The following is a 17,977-nucleotide window of genomic DNA, read 5'->3' on the forward strand; positions in this document are numbered from 1 at the left end:
CAAAGCGCCTGGGGGTCCTGCTAGGTGGCCACGCCCTCGGCCGCGCTCGGGCGGCACCTCATCCGAGCCAGGCTCTGGCTGAATCCAGGTCCGTGCCGGGCGGGAGGTGACGCTCGCGGTGCGCTCGGCCTCCCGGGGCCCGGACCCTCCCCACCCCCTTTGTAATTTGAATAAAACGCCCCCCTCCCCGGGTCCCCGCGACGGCCCCAGCCCCGCGCGCCGCCCTAACCCACCGCCTCCGCTTTCCCCGACCGCAGGCAGCCGACGGGAGGACGGGCGGCGGCGGCCGTGCGCGCTGCAGCTTCGGCGCGGCTCCCCCAGAGCGCGACCCGGGGCGCGCCCGCCGCGCGACCATGAGGGCGCGGCCGCAGGTTTGCGAGGCGCTGCTCTTCGCCCTGGCGCTCCAGACCGGCGTGTGCTATGGCATCAAGTGGCTGTAAGTAGGGACCCCACGTCCACGCGGACGGGCTCCGGGCTAAGCGGTTGGGGGCGGTGGGGAGCGGTAAGGGGCCCCATGAATGGGGCAAGCGCGCCCCAGACCTGGGAGAAGTTGGCTTAAGAGCCATGGGCAAGCCGCTCTTCTTGAGCTTCCTTTCCCTTCTCTGCAAAATATTGTCCTTACGTCCGGAAAGGAGCGAGACAGGGAGTGGAGGGAGAGGGAATTACCCTGTCCTGGGCAGCTGGGGTTTGCGCACGACCTCCCTGGGGGCACATGAAAAAAGATAGCGGGGACAAGGGGCAGTCAAGAGGGCCCGTGCCCTGCACGTGAGGCCTTCTCAGTGTCGTTTCCTTGTCAGTCTCCTTACCCTGGTTGGAGGTCCTGGAACAGTCCTGACCTCTCCAGCTGAGTGACATTGGGGAAGCCTGTGGGAGCCTCAATGTCCTCTGTCAACGGAGAGTAAGCATCTGTACCTCACTCAGATCAGATGAGAAGCGGCTCTTGAAAGAACCTCATAAACTGTCAGATGCTGTGCACATGTGAAGGGTATTCCTTTAGCTAGGAATGATTAATGGAGGGGTAGGTGGGAGAAAAAGGTGCCCTTCCATCCAGCAGAAGGGAGTGCCTGCTCTGTGCAGCACTGTGGGCCCTGCAGGGGTGGAGAGAGGAGTCAAACCCAGCCCCTTCCTGGAGGAGCTGCGCTCAGGACTGGAAAAGATAAGCCCAGGCTGTAAATAACTCCAAGGGCCTTGGAGAGAGCTGGGTGGCGCTGTGGGGGCCCAGAGTGGGGGAGGCCACCTGGTGGGAAACACACACTTGAAACCCTGGAGAGATTTTTCAGGGGCAGTGCCCCTAGGCTGAGCCTGAGGAGGCTCTGCGAGTGTGGCAGATGGGGACAGGGGAAGGCTGGCACTTCGAGTGGAGGACTCCCTGAATGGTGGGCAAGTCCAGGACAGGACACAGTCTGGAGTTTGGGGTACGGGGTGGGGAGTCATGAGCAGATAAGACAGGCAGGGGACAGACTATGGTGGCTAGGGAGGGGCTGTGAAGAAGGTTCATGGATTAGCTGGGAGACAAGGCTACAGAGGCCAGGCCACCAGCAAATAGCCTTGAGGTCAGTTGCCCCTTTTGGGGCTGAGTTGTCAATGAATTGGTGATTCAAGAGGGGAACCCCATCTTCCTGCATTTTTTGTTTGCAAGAAGCAGCCTGGGTTCAGCGGCCTCCCAGCTGCTCCTGATTAGTTTTCCTTCTACTGCCAGTACCTGGCAGCGTCCTAGCTGGTGGGAACCTCTGATCAGGGAGTCCAAGCCCTCCTCACTCACCACCACCATTTTACAGAGACATAAACTGAGGTCCAGAGAGGGAAAGGATTTGCTAAAGAGCAAAGCAGTGCAGGCTGAGCTGAGCTTGCTTCTATAGTGTTGTGAGGGACACTGCTATCATTCCCATGCTACAGTGGGACAGCCAGGACTCTGAGAAGTGTGTGACTTGCACAGCCCCTAAGCTGACATGTGGCTGGGGAGGGCCTGGAACAGGTAGCTAGCTAAGCCCAACATCCATGCTGTCCCCACTGCATAGTTCAGGCTGCCACAAGAATGGATACAACCCAGTGTCTGCCTTAAAGGACCTCCTAACCTCTTGGAGGAGGTGGACATGTAAGAAAAACAACACCAAGTAGACTTAGGGCTGTGTCCTCAGAGAGGGGAGTGTGGGAGCCCAGAGGAGGTGCAGTTAGTCCCACCTAGGATAGGTGACTTTGGTCTGGGCTTTGAAGGATAGACAGGATTTTACAGCCAAGGATGGAATGCAAAGCAAGCACCCTAGGCAGGGGAAACAACCAAGACAAAAGCATAGAGGCAGGGCCGTGTACGTGCAGAAACAGGGAAACAAGGAATTAAAGGAGCCTACTAGTAAATCCCAGACTCTGTTCCAAGAGCTTTAGCCATGAGGTTGGTGATATTCTTATCACTACCGCTTTACAAATGAGGAAGCAAAGATACAGAGAGGTTAAGTAACTGACCCAAGGTCACACAGCTAGTTAATAGTGGCTGTGGGATTGGAACCCAAGCAGACAGGCTCCATGAAGCCAAACCTCCAGCAGTTAAATTCTTGCTGGAGCTAAAGATAGAGGGGGAAGCAGGAGAAGGAGTGGAGTTTAGGAATAACAATTGTGTGTATGTGTGTGTGTGTGTAAGTACAGTTTACCCTTGAACAACACGGGTTTGAAATGCATAGATCCACTTACACATGGATTTTTTTCAATAAATACCTGTACAATAAATACCTGTTCTGTTTTCCATCCGCAGCTGGGAATCCATGGATGCCAACTATATGCATTGATCTGTGCCATTTTATGTAGGAGATTTGAGCATCTCTGGATTTTGCTATCCACAGGGGTCCTGGAATCAATTCCCCATGGATACTGAGGGACAAGTTAAGTTTTTGGGGAGTCAAAAGTTATAAGCAGATTTTTGACTGTGGTTGGTACCCCTAACCCCAAAGTTGTTCAAGGGTCAACTGTATATGGCCTTGCTATAAGCCCGGCACAGTTCTAAGTGCTTCATGTAACTGTTTCATTTAAATTTCCCAACCACCGTTTGAGATGGGCTGTGCTATCACCCCCATTAAACAAGAGGAAATGGAGGCACGGAGAGTCTCTAACAGGCTGCCATAGCTAATAGGCAGCAGAGGCATGATTTGAAGTTAGGGTTTCTGGCTCTGTGGCTTGTTGGTCGCAGGCAGCCACAGGACAGTTGGGAACAGGGATGTGTACAGTGCAAGTGGGAGAATGGGGACTCATCCAGGAAGGCTCAGCTCACCTGGGGTTGCCCTAGGGGACCTGCTACCCTGGATTTGGGAAAGTGTGCTAAAGATAAAAGGGCCATTTGACACAGGAACTGAAACCAGATGTGACTGAGTGACCTGGAATGCCCACCTGTTGGGCACCTGGGACTCAGCCTGAGTTTCCTGGTGGGACGAAAGGTAAGGGAAAGGGGGACAGAGCCTGGCAGCTTATGGAAGCAGCTGACCAGAAATAACTTGGGGGATCCCTCTACTACCTCACCTCTCACCCAAGTCAGGTGCTGGGAGATTCTCAGACCAACAATGTGTGAGGACCTTTTCTTGCTGCCCTGGGTGGGGTGGGGGTGGGGGGCAGGGGAGAGTGGTTCCAGCCTCCTGTGAACCTCTGAGGCTGTCAGTGAGGGAAAAGGTCCAGGGTAGCTGGGAGGACCCATAAAGGCCACTCCACTTTCCCCGGGCAGCCTCAAGCCTGCTGCTCACTCAGAGCTCAGGCCTCTCAAGGAAGAGTCCCAGGGGTCTCCAGAAGGCACAGAGCTGCTGCAGAGTAGGTGGAAGGAGCCCCAGACTGGAGTTGGGAGACCTGGGTCCCAGCCTGATCTCTGCAAGTTCCCTAGCACGAGCCAGGCCTCAGGCGAGTAAGTCACTTTAGCCTCTCTGAGCCTTAGTTTCATTTTCAAAATGGGAGTGAAAGAGCCCTAACCTGGAATCTGGGAGGCCTAGATTATAGCTCGGCTCTGCCTCTGATTGGCCATGTACCCATCTGGGCAAGCCACGCCCTTCTCTGGGCCTCAGTGTCCCCACTTACACAATGGGTGGGGACATAATGGGTGAGCAGCTGAGCTGGAACTAAAACCCAGGTCTCTGCCCCCCAGACATTCTCAGGAGAACCCCAACTCCCAAATGAAAAGACCTGGGCCACCCCAGCAGCACCCTTGGCACAGGCCTTGCCTGTGAACTCTCTGTTCCCTCCTGTCCTCTCTTCCACCCTCTCCCCCATGCCCCCACCCCCAGACAAACCAAAATGTTTTCAATTAAGGGTCTGCTGCAGTGAGGCAAGCGGTGGAGATGTCCAGACGGGTAACTCCCCCGCCTCCGCCCTAATCCTTGATTACCTCCCCAAGGGGGACTTAGTTAGATACGGTCATTACCACTAATTACCAGATGACCGAATCTCCCTCCTTGGGAGTGGAATCCACTGCCTCCCGCCTCCCGATCTCCCAGCCTGCACACTCCTGTGGGCGATCCTCCCCCTCCACACCTCACAGGCACTCTCTCCAGCAGCTCCCAGCCCCCATCCTGTGCCCACCAGTAGCCTCCAGACCATTTCCTATTTGTCCACCACCCACCTGGGCAACCTGAGCCTTGTATGGGGACGTCCTTACTGTAGTGTCCCTCATAGCACCTTCTCTCACCATTGGCTGGGGAAGTGGATGCTTGATGACTTTAGAGATGAGCAGGCTGAGATCCAGAGTGGCCCCGCGTCCCCAGGCAGCAGGAGCATGGAGCGCACCTCCTTGGGAGCCACAGCGCTGGGCATTCAGGAATTGCCTGAACTGAGCTCCCAGGAAAGGCTGGGCTCATTTTACCCCACTTCTTGGCCTGAGCAGGAGCACAGGGATAAGACCTGGGAGGGAGGCAGCCCACATGGCTTGAGTGTCCATTGCATGCTCAGTACTATACTGGGGCTTTCTGGTGTATCTCGTGTAAATCTACCCGTTGTGAAACAGAAAACTGACTCAGAAGGGAAAGAAGAAAGCTGGGCAAGGTGAAGGGCAGAGGGGCTCAGGACAGCTGAGTATGGAGGGCCCCCAGCCCAGCAGAAAAGGGACCCGAGAAGGGGAGGCCAGCCAGGTCTGTAAGAGGATGGTGTCAGGGAGAGGCCAAGCACACAGGCACTGGGTGTCCTCAGTGTCCTTCTCTGTACAAAGCAGTGGTAATAATCTTGTCCAGACTCACCTCTCTGGGTGTTGCGAGAATGGGATGAGGCATGAAGTCAGAGGCTCTCTAGACTGGAGCCACTTGTATGGACAGTGTCTGCCAGGTGGAGATGGAGGGGTCACAGCTGAGGGATGGCCTCTGCCTCTGTGTGGACACGGTCCATCCAGTACGGCTGCAGGAATTTAGACGACAGGTTCCCGAGGTGTACCAGCTTTGGTGGGCCTCAGTGGCTCAAAAGACCAGGTAGGAACAGATAGTTCAGTTGGGATCAGGAAACAGTGCCTGAGATCTGCTCTGTGTGCTGGATGCTGGCATCCAGGTATAGCACACATTTCCCTGCTCATGAGTTGGGAGTGGGGATGTCCCCCTAGGATCTGTGCTGAGTTATTGAGGGCAAGGGGCTAGTCTACATGAATCCCTTTACGGCCATGGGTTTCTCTAGCCTTCACTTAGAGGAAGTGTGTTGCCTGAGGCAGTCTGCTCCTCAGAGAAGGCCTGGGAGAAAGGGAGATCCAGGATGGACCCGTGGTCCTCAGGTCTTGGAATCCTAGTGCCTAGGGCCAGGATCTGGAAGTTCTTAGGTCCTATAGCATCACCAGGGTTCATAGAGACCCCCTAGGCCAGTGTTTCCCAAAGCATGGCTGCGGTCAGCACTCTTCAAAGGGCCTTGTGCTCAGTAGATGAGTTAAACAAAGCCAAGCTTGTTGCTTTGCTGCAGCACTTCTCAGGGACATAGAATATCATGTTTCCTAAATATGTTTGACCGTGGGTCCCTTTTTTCAGAGTGTCTCACTGGACTGGAATCCATTCTGGGAAATATATGTATAGGTACAGACACTGAGGCCCAGAGAGACAGTGATTTATCTAAGGTCACACAGCAAGTTAATGGCTAAGTCTGTTTTCTCACAGAATGAGTGGCTCTTTAATCCTTTAATAGCAATCCCTTGTGTGTGGGACTATAGTCTGATAAATGAGTTTAAAAATTAAATAAAGCAATGACGGAAGGCTCCTAACTCATGTTGTGCACCTAGTAAATGCTTAATTCATAATGTGTGTTCTTATGATGATGATTATAAAAATCTAGCACTTAACATGGTGCCTGGCACATAGTGAGTGCTCAGCGTTGAAGGAATGTTAAATAAGGAGGAATAATTCATAGCTGTGGGAGAACTAAATAAACACAATGGATGCGAGTACCTTTCAAACTGTAAAATTGTTTATTGCTAGTGGAATTATAATAAAGCTTAGGTAGGATGGAGGTCGTGATCCTATGTTATGAATGACAGCCTGAGGCCCAGAAAGGGACAATGATGTGCCCAAGGTCACAGAGGGAGGAAGGAGGAGCCATATTTCTGGTGGGGACGGTGCTTTGCTTCTTGGTTTCCTGGCTCCTTCCAGCAAAGGCTCTGGGGCCCACTGAGGAGAGGCGGGGGCCAGGAGGACAGGTGGAGGCAACACGGCCCTTCACGCCCTGTCTTTCCTCTCATTGCTGCTGCCTTTTGGCCGCACACAGGGCCCTGTCCAAGACGCCGGCAGCCCTGGCTCTGAACCAGACGCAGCACTGCAAGCAGCTGGAGGGCCTGGTGTCTGCGCAGGTGCAGCTGTGCCGCAGCAACCTGGAGCTCATGCACACCGTGGTGCACGCCGCCCGCGAGGTCATGAAGGCCTGCCGCAGGGCCTTCTCGGACATGCGCTGGAACTGCTCTTCCATTGAGCTGGCCCCCAACTACCTGCTTGACCTGGAGAGAGGTAGGGAGCCAGCAGAGGCTGCTGAGGCCTGCGGAATGCATGCAGGTGGGGATGGGTGAATTCAGGCATTAACATATGTGTTTAGATAGGTGGGTGAATTCATGGGTGGATGGATGGATGGATATGTGATGGGTGAAGGAGTGAATAGATGGGTGATAGATGGATACACAGAAGGTTAGAGGCGAGGATGGATGGATGGGTGAATTAATCATAGATCTGGGTATTTAGGCATGAACGATGCATGAATGAACACATGGCGAGTGAATATGCCAGTGCAGGGGGCCTGAATGACAGCACAAATGCACGCATATGCTAATGCATGAAGGAAGGCAAGAATGACGCCAGGGAGGCTCTTGGGGGTGAGGGAGACTATGGAACAAGAATATGATGGAACCCACCCTTGGGGCAGACCGGTGTTCACAGATAATTCTAGACCATGCCGATTGAAGCTGCCGCAAGATGCACAGTGATGTACAGACTAAAGAACATCTGTGGAGAAGACTTCCTGGAGGAGGTGGCTTCTGGGGTGGCTTCTGGGATTGTGTGTACAATAGAGAGGCTTTGTATGGGCAGAAATGCCCAAATGGATCTACTCTATGCTTTGCATGGTAAGGGCTAATGTTTGTGCAGCACTTGACAAAGCTTCCTTTCTTCCCAAATTAGCTGAACTCTAGAGCCAGCCTGTGAGGCAGATATTCTCACCCCCATTCCACAGTTAAGGAAACTGAGGCTTGAGAAGGGAAAGTGATTTTCTTGTAAAGAGATGCGGTCAGAGCTCGGACCCAAGGCCAAGGCACCACACAACCGAGGCACATTGGGCTCCATTTGCTTGGGTTGCAGTAACAAAGTTCCACAAACTAGGGGCTGAGGGGTGGTTCAAACAGCAGATATGTGTGGTCTCACAGTCCTGGAGGCTGGAAGTCTGAGATTAAGGTGTAGGCAGGGCTGTGCTCGCTCTGAAGGTGCCAGGGGAGGATCTTCCCAGCCTCTTGTTAGCTTCAGGCGGTAGCCGGTGGTCCTTATTGTTTCTTGGCTTGTAGCAGCATCACTCTAATCTCTGCCTCTGTAGCTCCCTCTCTGTGTCTCTGATTCCGAAATTCTCTCTTCCTCTAAGGACACCAGTCATTGGATTAGGGTCCACCTTGATCCAGTATGACTTCATCTTAACTCAGTTATACCTGCAAAGACCCTATTTCTAAATAAGGTCACATTCACAGGTATGAAGAGTCAAGACTTGAGCAGATCTTTTGGGGGACACATTTGAACACACAGCAGGCTCTTCGCACACTCATCTTGCCCCTCAGGTCATGAGCACTTTGCAGAGCTCAGGGACAGAGCCTTCATTTCTCTAACGCAGCCCCTAACACTGGGTGCAGGGTGGGCAGGGACAAGCACAGGAGCATGAGTGTGTAGGGCTGAGGGTGTGCCTGTGTGCATGTGGGGCTCTGCTGGCCTGTGTGAGTGTGTGCCTGAGTGTGCAAGTCAGCTAGCGTATTTGTGGGAGAATGTGGGAGTGAGAGATTAATGGCCCAAGCTCTGTCCTCCACCTGCTCTACCCTGCTTGCAGCCCCTGTCCCCAGCTGACCTCACAGAAGCAGGTAGGGGCCCAGGAGGAGGCCCTCAGGCCTGGGCTAGGGGTGCTATCCTCGGGTCACCCCACGTGGCTGACCTGCACCTTCCCACAGGGACCCGGGAGTCCGCCTTCGTGTACGCGCTGTCAGCAGCCGCCATCAGCCACGCCATCGCCCGGGCCTGCACCTCCGGCGACCTGCCTGGCTGCTCCTGCGGCCCTGTCCCAGGTGAGCCACCCGGGCCCGGGAACCGCTGGGGAGGATGTGCGGACAACCTCAGCTACGGGCTCCTCATGGGGGCCAAGTTTTCCGATGCTCCTATGAAGGTGAAAAAAACAGGATCCCAAGCCAATAAACTGATGCGTCTACACAACAGTGAAGTGGGGAGACAGGTAACCACCCACCCCACCCACCCCAGATGGTTGTACTTGTGCCAATGGCCAGAAAAGGCCACCCAGTGTGCCCTGATGGAGGGGGTGGCGGGGGAGTGGGATGGGCCCTGATACACCCACACTGATGTGCTCCCGGCCTTCCCCAGCTCTTCCCTCTCCAGCTGCTTGGGGCTTGCTGGCTCCTCCTCCTCCAGGGGGTCCACTGGGATTGGGTTGGAGAGTGTTGGATGAGAAGAAGGAGCACTGAGTTAGGAGTCAGGAGCTCTGAGTTACCACCTTGGCTCTGGCAATTGGCTCTGTATGCAAATCACTTCCTCTGTGGCCTCAGTTGTTCCCATCTATACAATGGAGGGTTTGGTGCTCTTGAGTCCCTATGGGCTCTTCCTCTGGGGCTCTGGGCCAAGGCTGGGTGTGGGAAGAGACATGGAGAGGGCTGTGGGGCAACCGAGCCTTAGCTTAAGGAGTCGCCTCCTGGGATCTAATGGGGACTTCCTCCTAGCTCCAAGACCCACCCTAACCTCCAAAACACAGTTTCCCCCAACATCTGTTATCAATTATTCCTTAATTCCTCACACACGTTATTCCACAAAAGATTGGGTGAGTGAATGAGTGGGCCTTTTTATTTTTTGACAATTATAAAAAACACCACCTTTATACCAATCTGTGTGCCAGACACTGTGTTGGATGCTTGATGAGTTTTCTCTCCTGTGGTCCACAAACCACCTGTGAGGAGGTGCTGCTATCTCTTCTTACAGATAGATAGCGGGGTCCTGAGGGGCAGGGTGTTGGCTGCAGATGGCATCTCATGGCCTCCTCCTTGCAGCCCTGTGAGCCCCATTTTACAGAGGCACCAAGTGAGGCACAAAGAGCTGAGGTGGCTTAACCAAGGACATGATGCGCGATGGAGCCCAGGTCTGTGGGACTCCAAGTCCAGAGGTTTCCATGTCCTCACCTTTCTGTCCCACTGGTCTCCCTCGGATAAGGATTCTAGGTTGTTCAGGCCACCTTTGGACATTTGGGGAAACTGAGGCCAAGTCACACTGTAGGTCTGTAGCAGAGCCTGGCCAGGAACCCAGTACTCCAACCTCCTATCCTTGGGGCCTGCCTCCCATCCTTGGAAACTCAGCGGGAACCCCTTACCCAGGCCCCAGTCCAAGAACCCAGCCCCTCTCCCAACCACAGCCAGACCCAAACCTCATGCTGCCCAGGGCACAGCCATTGCCTCCCTCCACTTGGTCCGACCGGGATTCTCAGCCAGGTGCACATTGGACTTATCACTGGGGCTCTGATGCCAAGAGCTGGCCTCTCTGGGGCCATCTGCAAAAAAGAGTGATCCCCCTCCCCCAAGCAGAGGGCCTGTGAGGGGCAAATGGCATCTCAGGTACAATGTGTTCAGTGCGGGCACACAGCTGAGCTGAGGAGCTGGACACAGAGTACCTTTCCTTGATGATTCAGACGTACCTCCCACCTTTGGAGGCTGAACGTGCCCTGCAGTGGGGTTCACTTCATTCCTGAGCTCTCCACAGGCTTCACTGAGCCAATTCCAGATTTTATACCCAAATGGACTCCCTCAGTCCCCACTTCCTGGCACCAGTGAGGGGGAAGGAACCCTGGGACCTTGACCAGTGCCCTCACTAACTCACCAAGTGATTCTGGGCAAGTCCCTGCTCTCTCTGTGCCTCAGTTTCCCCATCTTTTTTATGCAGGAGGTAGGCCCAGGGACCTATAAGCCTTGCAGCTGTCTGCACAGGGCAGGCAGGAGGGCCAGCCCATGGATCTGAGTCCTGTATGCAAAAAAGTGTGGGTTAAAGGGCAGAACTGAAAGGATCTAATTCATGCCCCTCAGGTTCATACTGGGAAACTGAGGCCCAGGGAAGGTGGTAGGGCAGAGTTACTTCCAAAGCCAGGGCCAGAGTCTCTCCAAGCCCCAAAGCCCAAGCCTCCCCACTCTACCAAATTATTACTTAGACTGGTTTTTCAAAACCAATATTGTTTTAAATTTTATAGTTCACAAAACCCTTTCATATATGTCATTTCATTGAATTCTTATGACTAAGTAAGGTGACAATTATGTGTTGACTCTGTACCTAGCAAGACAGAGGCACTGAGTGGTAAAGTGGCTTGCTGAGGGTTACCTGGCAGGAGCACTTGCAGCAGAGGGAAAGGGTCAGCCAGGCCAGGGAGCACCCCCATGTACTCACGGCCTGTCTCTCTCCCCTCTCTTCCTCCCTCCCTGCCTCCCTCCCTCCCTCCCTTCCTTCTCTTCCCTCCCTTTTTTCCAGCAAATGCTTAGTGAGCCCCAGTTTTGTGTGAGAGAAAAAGTGTGGACAATTAAAAGCCAGGCTTTTGGAATCACCCTCAGACCTGGGTTCAAATCCCAGCTTTAAGATTTCCCGGCTGTGCAACCTTGTGCCTGAGACTTAGCCTGTCTGAGCCCTCATTTCTTCTTTTTATAATGGGGGACATAATGAGACCTCCCAGGGCTGTGGTGATGACTAAGTCATATTATGTGTTAGATAGAGCACTTGTTCTACAGTAGGTGTATAAATGGCATCCATTATCCTGCAAATGCCACTCTTTCCTGCCCCTCTCAGCTGCCTCCCAGTTTGGAGGAAGAGCTGAAGACCTACAACACGCCCCAGCTTTAGAGCAAAAAACCCTGTCACTTGAGGTCTTGCAGGCAGGCGATGACTCCCTTAAAGCACCCAGCATGGGGTGGGTGGGTGGCTGGGATTGGGGGAGTGGGACACAGGGTCCCAGGGCAGGCCAGGGAAGGGGCCCTGGCCACCCAGCCCGACGCCCTCCCCTGTCCGCAGGCTCTGCGCGCCTCTCTGGAGATGAAGTGTAAGTGCCACGGGGTATCTGGCTCTTGCTCCATCCGCACCTGCTGGAAGGGGCTGCAGGAGCTTCGGGATGTGGCCACTGACTTGAAGACCCGCTACCTGTCGGCCACCAAGGTAGTGCACAGACCCATGGGCACCCGCAAGCACTTGGTGCCCAAGGACTTGGACATTCGGCCTGTGAAGGACTCGGAGCTTGTCTATCTGCAGAGCTCACCTGACTTCTGCATGAAGAACGAGAAGGTGGGCTCCCACGGGACACAAGACAGGTGAGGGGGCCGCTACCCATCCTGGCAGGAGGGGGCCGCTACTTGCACGTGCCCTGCCCCAGCTCAGGGCCAGGCACACAGCCAGGCCTCAGTTGGCATTTGGGGAATAGGGTCTCTGCCCAGTCGAGGGAGGTGGCCCCAGGAATGCTGGCAGAGCTTCTGGGGATGGCTGTTGTGCATCTCGCCAAGGCAGGGGCCCCTCAGGAATGGAGGCTGCTGAGAGGCCCCCACCCCACCTTCCTTCTGGTTGGGGAGACAGATGGAAAGAGGCACTGACAGAGACTTGCCTCAGTAAATGTTTGCCAGATGAGTGAGTGAAAGATAAATGTCATACAACTTGCTCACTGGACAAATGAGGACCTGAGGCACAAGGGGAGGTGGGGGCAGCAGCCAGCCCACAGTGACACAGGAAGTGTGCCCAGAGTGGAGGCAGAACTAGGGCAGCCACTTTCCAGAGGTCTGCCTGCATTCTCTGGAGAGATAGTGGTCCTATGCCCCCCACATGCATGCACCCACCCCCTGGGCCCCAACTCTCTCCCCCTGGGCCCCAGTTTCAGAGCCGGGCTGAGGTCCCTACAGCTGGCCCCATCCTGGCTGCTGAAGCTGACCTAGCATAGGAGAGAGGGAGGGAGCCAGTGATAACTGCAGGCCTACTGTGTGCCAGGCAGGGCTGGTGGGGAGCACCATTTTCCAGAGATAGTTCTGGAGGAAGCCAGTCCTGAGACGCTGTAACAGAAACAGTTCCACACTCATAGTCATTTGGGAAATTTTCAGGAGATTCACAAGGCCCGAGAACATATTAAAGGCTCGGAGGAATCCCACAGTAAAGGATCTGTCTAAGCTGTGTTTCCCAGAGGTGTTTGGCTGTGGAACTCTTTTATTAAGGAGCCCCTAATAGCATTCCACAAAATGAGTGTTCTGCGGGGTTAAAAGAATATTGAACCAGAGCGAGGGTGTCTGAGAATGTGTTTGGCACATAGTTGGTGCCCAGCCAGCATTTGCTTCCTCCGCAGCCCACGTTCCTGTCTCCAGGAGAGGGGGGCTAGTTTGGGGGGCTCTGTCTTCACAGGCTAGGGCAGCAGACTCTGTGAGGAGGCCCAGGTTCCCATCTGGAGGCCAGATTGAGGGGGTCAGGCAGAGTGAAGATGGAACCAGGTCAGGCCAGGGAGACAGGAAGGAGTGAGGCAGTCAGGGTGGGTATGATGAGGATGGGGTGGGAGAGGAGGACTCTAGAACCCAGAGGGGCTGTGGGAAGCCTATCAAGGACCCCAGAGCAAAGAGAGGGTCTCCCTGGATCCATGGCGGGCCGTGTGTGTGTGTGTGTGTGTGTGTGTGTGTGTGTGTGTGTGTGTGTGTGTGTGTGTTGGGAAAGGATAGCTTCCTGGCTATTGGACCTTGAGTAATCCCTTCACTGAGGCTCAGTCTTGCCTTCTGCACAATGGGGTCTTTACCACATACCTGGGAGGGTTGCTGAGCAATCTCGAATTATACTTAAGGAGCAGCTCCTCTGTGCTAGGCAGTGTCAGTCCCATGGGAAGGGCTCATTAAGGGCAGTTTCCCCTCCCCTCTTCCCACCCACCAGGCTTCCAGGCCTCTTCTTTCTCAGCTCCCCTCACTCTACCCCTAGGATTTCCCCCCAAACTACTGATGAGGCCCCATCCCATAGCACCAGCTGCCTTCCTTGCTTTCTCACAATGCCTCCCCTGCCCCAGGTTTCCTGCCATGCTCAATTCTCAGCATTGTTTTGGGGATGGGCCTTTGCAGACATCTGTATTAGTTAGCATTTTCTGCAGTAACAAACAGCCCCAATATCTCAGTAGCTTACAACCACAGACACTCCTCACACTCATTACATGAAGCTCCTGCAAGTGCTGAGGAGGTGGAGAGACATCAAGTGCTCAGATTGTGACAGAGGGAAGCCCAAGGATGAGGGGAGCCCAGAGGGACCCTGACCCCAATCTGGGCATCAAGGAAGGCTTCCTGGAGGAGGGAAAATGTAAGCTTTATTAGGTTAGGGGATTTGGGGGTGCAGAGAGTTGGATGTAAAAAGCATGTGCACAGGTGGCACCTCTCCAGGGGCTGGCCCCCTCACAGGGGAAGATTCCCTCCTCAGGTCCAGCCTGGTGAACTGAGACCTCTTCAGCAGTCAGTATTCCAAACCCCAGCACTCTGGTCACGTTTTCCGGAGGCCCCTGTGCCCCTGAAACCTGCCCCCTCATGGCCTGTACCACTTGTTGCCTGGAAGCCAGGTGTCCCAGTAGTCTTCCTTGGAGCCATGATCCTTTCTCCAGGCCCCACCTGCCCAAATTCCCCCTCCCAGGCACCATCTCAAGCTCTGTCTATCTCAGAGGCCAAGTTTAAAAACTTGGAGGCCAAGTTTTTAAACACTGTGTGTCAGGGATCCAGAATAAAAATGAACTCTACCCCTTTCCTACTACCCTTCCTTCAGGATAAGGCTGAGGGGGACCAATGGTGTTGAGTGAATTAACAAAGCCCAGAAAGGTTAAATGACTTGCCTTAAGTCACACAGCCAGTAGGGGCAGAGCTGGCGTTTGAACCCAGGTCTCTCTGGCTCTGAGACAGGTGTTCTTCCTGCTGTTCCCTCCTGCCTCCTGCCTGGCACTGCTTGCAGCCCCCACATGCAGATCATTGTCACCTCCTGACTCTTCCCCAAGCTGCCACCCTCCTTGTTACCCCATGGTCTGTTCCCAGCTCAGGCCTTGGCCTCTCTTACTCAGCTGCCGCCCACCTCCTCCCTGGCCTCCCTTCCTCCAGCTCTACCCCTTCCATCTCTTCTCTCACTCCTATTAGATCAGGTCAGCCTGTTTGTTCTCTGTGCCCCCAACACCCTTTCCCCTCCTCTCCATCTTAGATTCCTACTCATCTTTCATAAAATGGCCTAGGTGACTCTTCCTCCTCCAGGAGGCCTTCCTAAACTCTCACAGGCCCCATGCTCACCCTATGTGACCTTGTGCAAGTCCCCTCCCCATTCTGTGCCTCAGTTTCCCCATCAGGAAATAATGAGGGTTGAATTCGTCATCTCTAAGGCTTGTGCATCTCAGACATTCTGGGATTCCTCAGTCCACATGGCTGTGGGACCCAGCTGTGTCCCATAATGGCATCCCTGCCCTTGCTAAAGGAACTGCCAACCTGAACAGATGATTCTTCACTAGACAGAAGAACTGACAGCAGCAGAAGGATATTTGGGTTTTATAGGGACCTTCAATGTCTTCTCCCACATGAGTGATTCAGGAATAAATGCAGCCCTGGATTCTCTGCCCTTCAGGGTGGGGAGAGCATGCACTGGACTTAGTTTCAGGGCCCGCGAGCTCAAGCTCTGCTTATCCACAGACTCCTGTGAGACCCAAATAGGCCTCGGCCCTTCATTCACTGAGCCTGTTTCCATCTGTAAAATGGGCATAATAATTCCACCGACCCAAGGACCCTGCATGCCTCCAATAAAATAAAATACTGGAGAGAAACACCTGGCACAGAGGGAGCACATGGATGACAGACCCTCTCTCTCAATGAACAAAAAGCCAGGTGCTCACTTTGTTCAGATCCAGTGCCATTTTGTCTGTTTCAGAATTTTTCCTGGGAGCCTAAAAAGGAAAAGTCTTTACATTTGTTACATTATAATTCAAGATTAAATATGAAGATAAGATTATTAGAGTGATTTGAGGCTCCTTTGAGTATTGAGAAGTGGAAGAAATAGGAAAAAAGTAAAACACCCCCATCATTTTGATAAATGCCTATTAGAAATACAGGGAAAAGTGAGAAGCACCCTTGGGAAGAGGATTCTTTCAAAGTCCTGAAGACCAAGACACCTTCCACGAGGGACTGAGTCTGTAACCACCCCACGGTGGGGGAGGCTGTGGGCTGCTGGGCTGGGAGTGTGGGGCTGGGTGTGGCAGACGCGCTCATTAGCCTCTCCTCCCCTCCTTTCCAGGCAATGCAACAAGACATCCCAGGGCAGTGACAGCTGCGACCTCATGTGCTGTGGACGCGGCTACAACCCCTACACAGACCGCGTGGTCGAGCGGTGCCATTGCAAGTACCACTGGTGCTGCTATGTCACCTGCCGCAGGTGTGAGCGTACGGTGGAGCGCTACGTCTGCAAGTGAGGCCTGCCCTGCGCCTGTGGGAGCTCCTGGGGACCCTCAAAGGCCTGCCGAGGTCCACCAAGGGGCCTGGAGACACCCCGTGGATTTTTGCTTGTGAATTCCAGATGCCAGGCATTGGAGGCAGTTTGTGCTTCCACTTGGAAGCCACCAGGAACAGAAGGAGGGCCGGGACATCAAAGGAAACTGACAAGATTAAAAATAACCTGGCAGCCTGAGGCTCTGGAGTGCCCACTTGCTGCCTTCCAGTCTGGTCTAAGAAGCCAGAGGCATGGGATTGGCAAGACTGGTATGGACTTGACCTTTCACAGCCAGATCACCAGCCTCCTGGGAAGGAAGGAGGGTCTGCCTGCCCTCACAGAGTGTTCTGCAGGCCCAGCCCTTGAGACCCCCCAGGCCCTCAGGGTCGAGCCTGCTGGGCCCACCACATGGAACCACTAGCTTGGGTTGTAAATATTTTGTTTTGTTTTTTCTTCCTCTGGGATGTGGGAGCTACAGAAATATTTATAAAACATAGCTTTTCCTTTGGGGTGGCTTGCCTCAATTCCTCTTTATATATTTTATATATATAAATATATATATATAATGATCTATATTTTAAACAAGCTTTTTAAACAGCTGTATGAAATAAATGCTGAGAGAACCCCAGCCCTCCCCTGCAGTCTCTGGCTTCCTCAAGAAAGCTCAGAAAATCCTGGCGCTGGCCTGGGCTCTCCGGTTTCCAGGCGAGGCGGCTTCTGATTGATGTCCCTGCCCCCCCACCACATCCCACCCGGCTCTGGGGCTCTGGCCCTAGTCTCCCTGTAAGATCTCTTGGTCAAGGGTGAGGACAGACGTCTTGAAACATAAACCCAGCTGGCAGATTCTTTGTTCCTCAGGGACACACACGCAGACGCACACAGCCTGGCCATGTCGTCAGACCAGCTAAGCTAGCTTCAAGGGAAAACCCAAGCCAGGGGGAGCTGGGGACACAGACTTAGGTTCCAGCTAAACCCGTGGTTTCTCTGTGTGACCGTGGGGAAGACTTCTCCTCTCCTTAGGCCTCGGTTTCTCCATTTGTAAAACGGGGTAGTGGAGATTAAGGTTAGTGGCTGGGAAAGGCCCCCCACTGTGTGCGTGGACCAGGCTGGCTGCCGTGGGTGTGGAGAGAGATGGTGGGATTCCTGTGGTATCCACCAGGATTTGTTCTCTTTACAGTTGTGGGGTGTGAGGACCAGGAGGGTCAAGGGCTGCAGGGGTTTTGGCTGAGCACTTGGAATAGCGCTAAGGTGGGGATGGAGAGAGGACTGGGCTTAGACTTGGCCTATGGAGATGGCGATGGCGGTTCAGTCCCAAGTGGAAACACTGAGTAGATGGGCAGATCCTCAAACCTGGAGTCCTGGCAAGAGCCTGGAGGCAAGTTACACACGTGGGCATCAGCATTAAGGGGCAGGATAGAAGAACAAAGAGCCCCAAGGCTGGAACCTGTCACTTCCCCTCGGAGGTCAGGGAGATGAATGAAAGGCACAGAGGCCGAGAAGTAACAGCCAGGGAGATGCGGGAAACGCGGGGTCTCGGTGCACATAGCACCTTCCCTCTCAGCGGGTCAGCTCCACTTCCAGTCGGGCCGCACTGAGGAAGAGGGGCAAGTGTCCTGGATCCTGGCCCATGGTAGGTCCCCTCAAGTTGAAGCAATTATTAGTCACCTGTATCTTGGTCTGGCTGTGGGTGACCACACGAGACAAAGGATGTAAGGAGAATTTATAAACTGAATTTCTGTGTACCTGGGAGGAGACGAACACTGAGACAAGACCTGGAATGGCTAGAGCACAACGTAGCCTTGGAGCCTGGGCAGGACTCGGTGATGTGAAGCAGG

General features: G+C 54.0%; 1 protein-coding gene across 1 annotated transcript; it reads left to right on the top strand.

Annotated features, from left to right (window-relative positions):
- The first annotated feature begins 327 nt into the window (after positions 1–327).
- WNT11 (Wnt family member 11) lies at positions 328–16,770 on the top strand. Its single transcript, XM_016196372.2, has 5 exons — positions 328–436; positions 6,694–6,929; positions 8,615–8,892; positions 11,709–12,001; positions 15,951–16,770. The coding sequence occupies exons 1-5, from the start codon at positions 354–356 to the stop codon at positions 16,123–16,125; spliced, it is 1,065 nt and encodes a 354-aa protein (XP_016051858.1). The 5' UTR covers positions 328–353; the 3' UTR covers positions 16,126–16,770.
- The last annotated feature ends 1,207 nt before the right edge of the window (positions 16,771–17,977 follow it).

Source organism: Miniopterus natalensis, chromosome 11 (assembly GCF_054644295.1).
Source record: "Miniopterus natalensis isolate mMinNat1 chromosome 11, mMinNat1.hap1, whole genome shotgun sequence".
Taxonomy (NCBI): domain Eukaryota; kingdom Metazoa; phylum Chordata; class Mammalia; order Chiroptera; family Miniopteridae; genus Miniopterus; species Miniopterus natalensis.

Excerpts from the sequence above, each read along its gene's own strand:
- WNT11 (XM_016196372.2), top strand. The coding sequence starts at position 354 with ATGAGGGCGCGGCCGCAGGTTTGCGAGGCGCTGCTCTTCGCCCTGGCG. Across the intron at positions 437-6,693 it reads TGCTATGGCATCAAGTGGCT|GGCCCTGTCCAAGACGCCGG; the intron begins GTAAGTAGGGAC and ends GGCCGCACACAG. Across the intron at positions 12,002-15,950 it reads TCCCACGGGACACAAGACAG|GCAATGCAACAAGACATCCC; the intron begins GTGAGGGGGCCG and ends CCTCCTTTCCAG.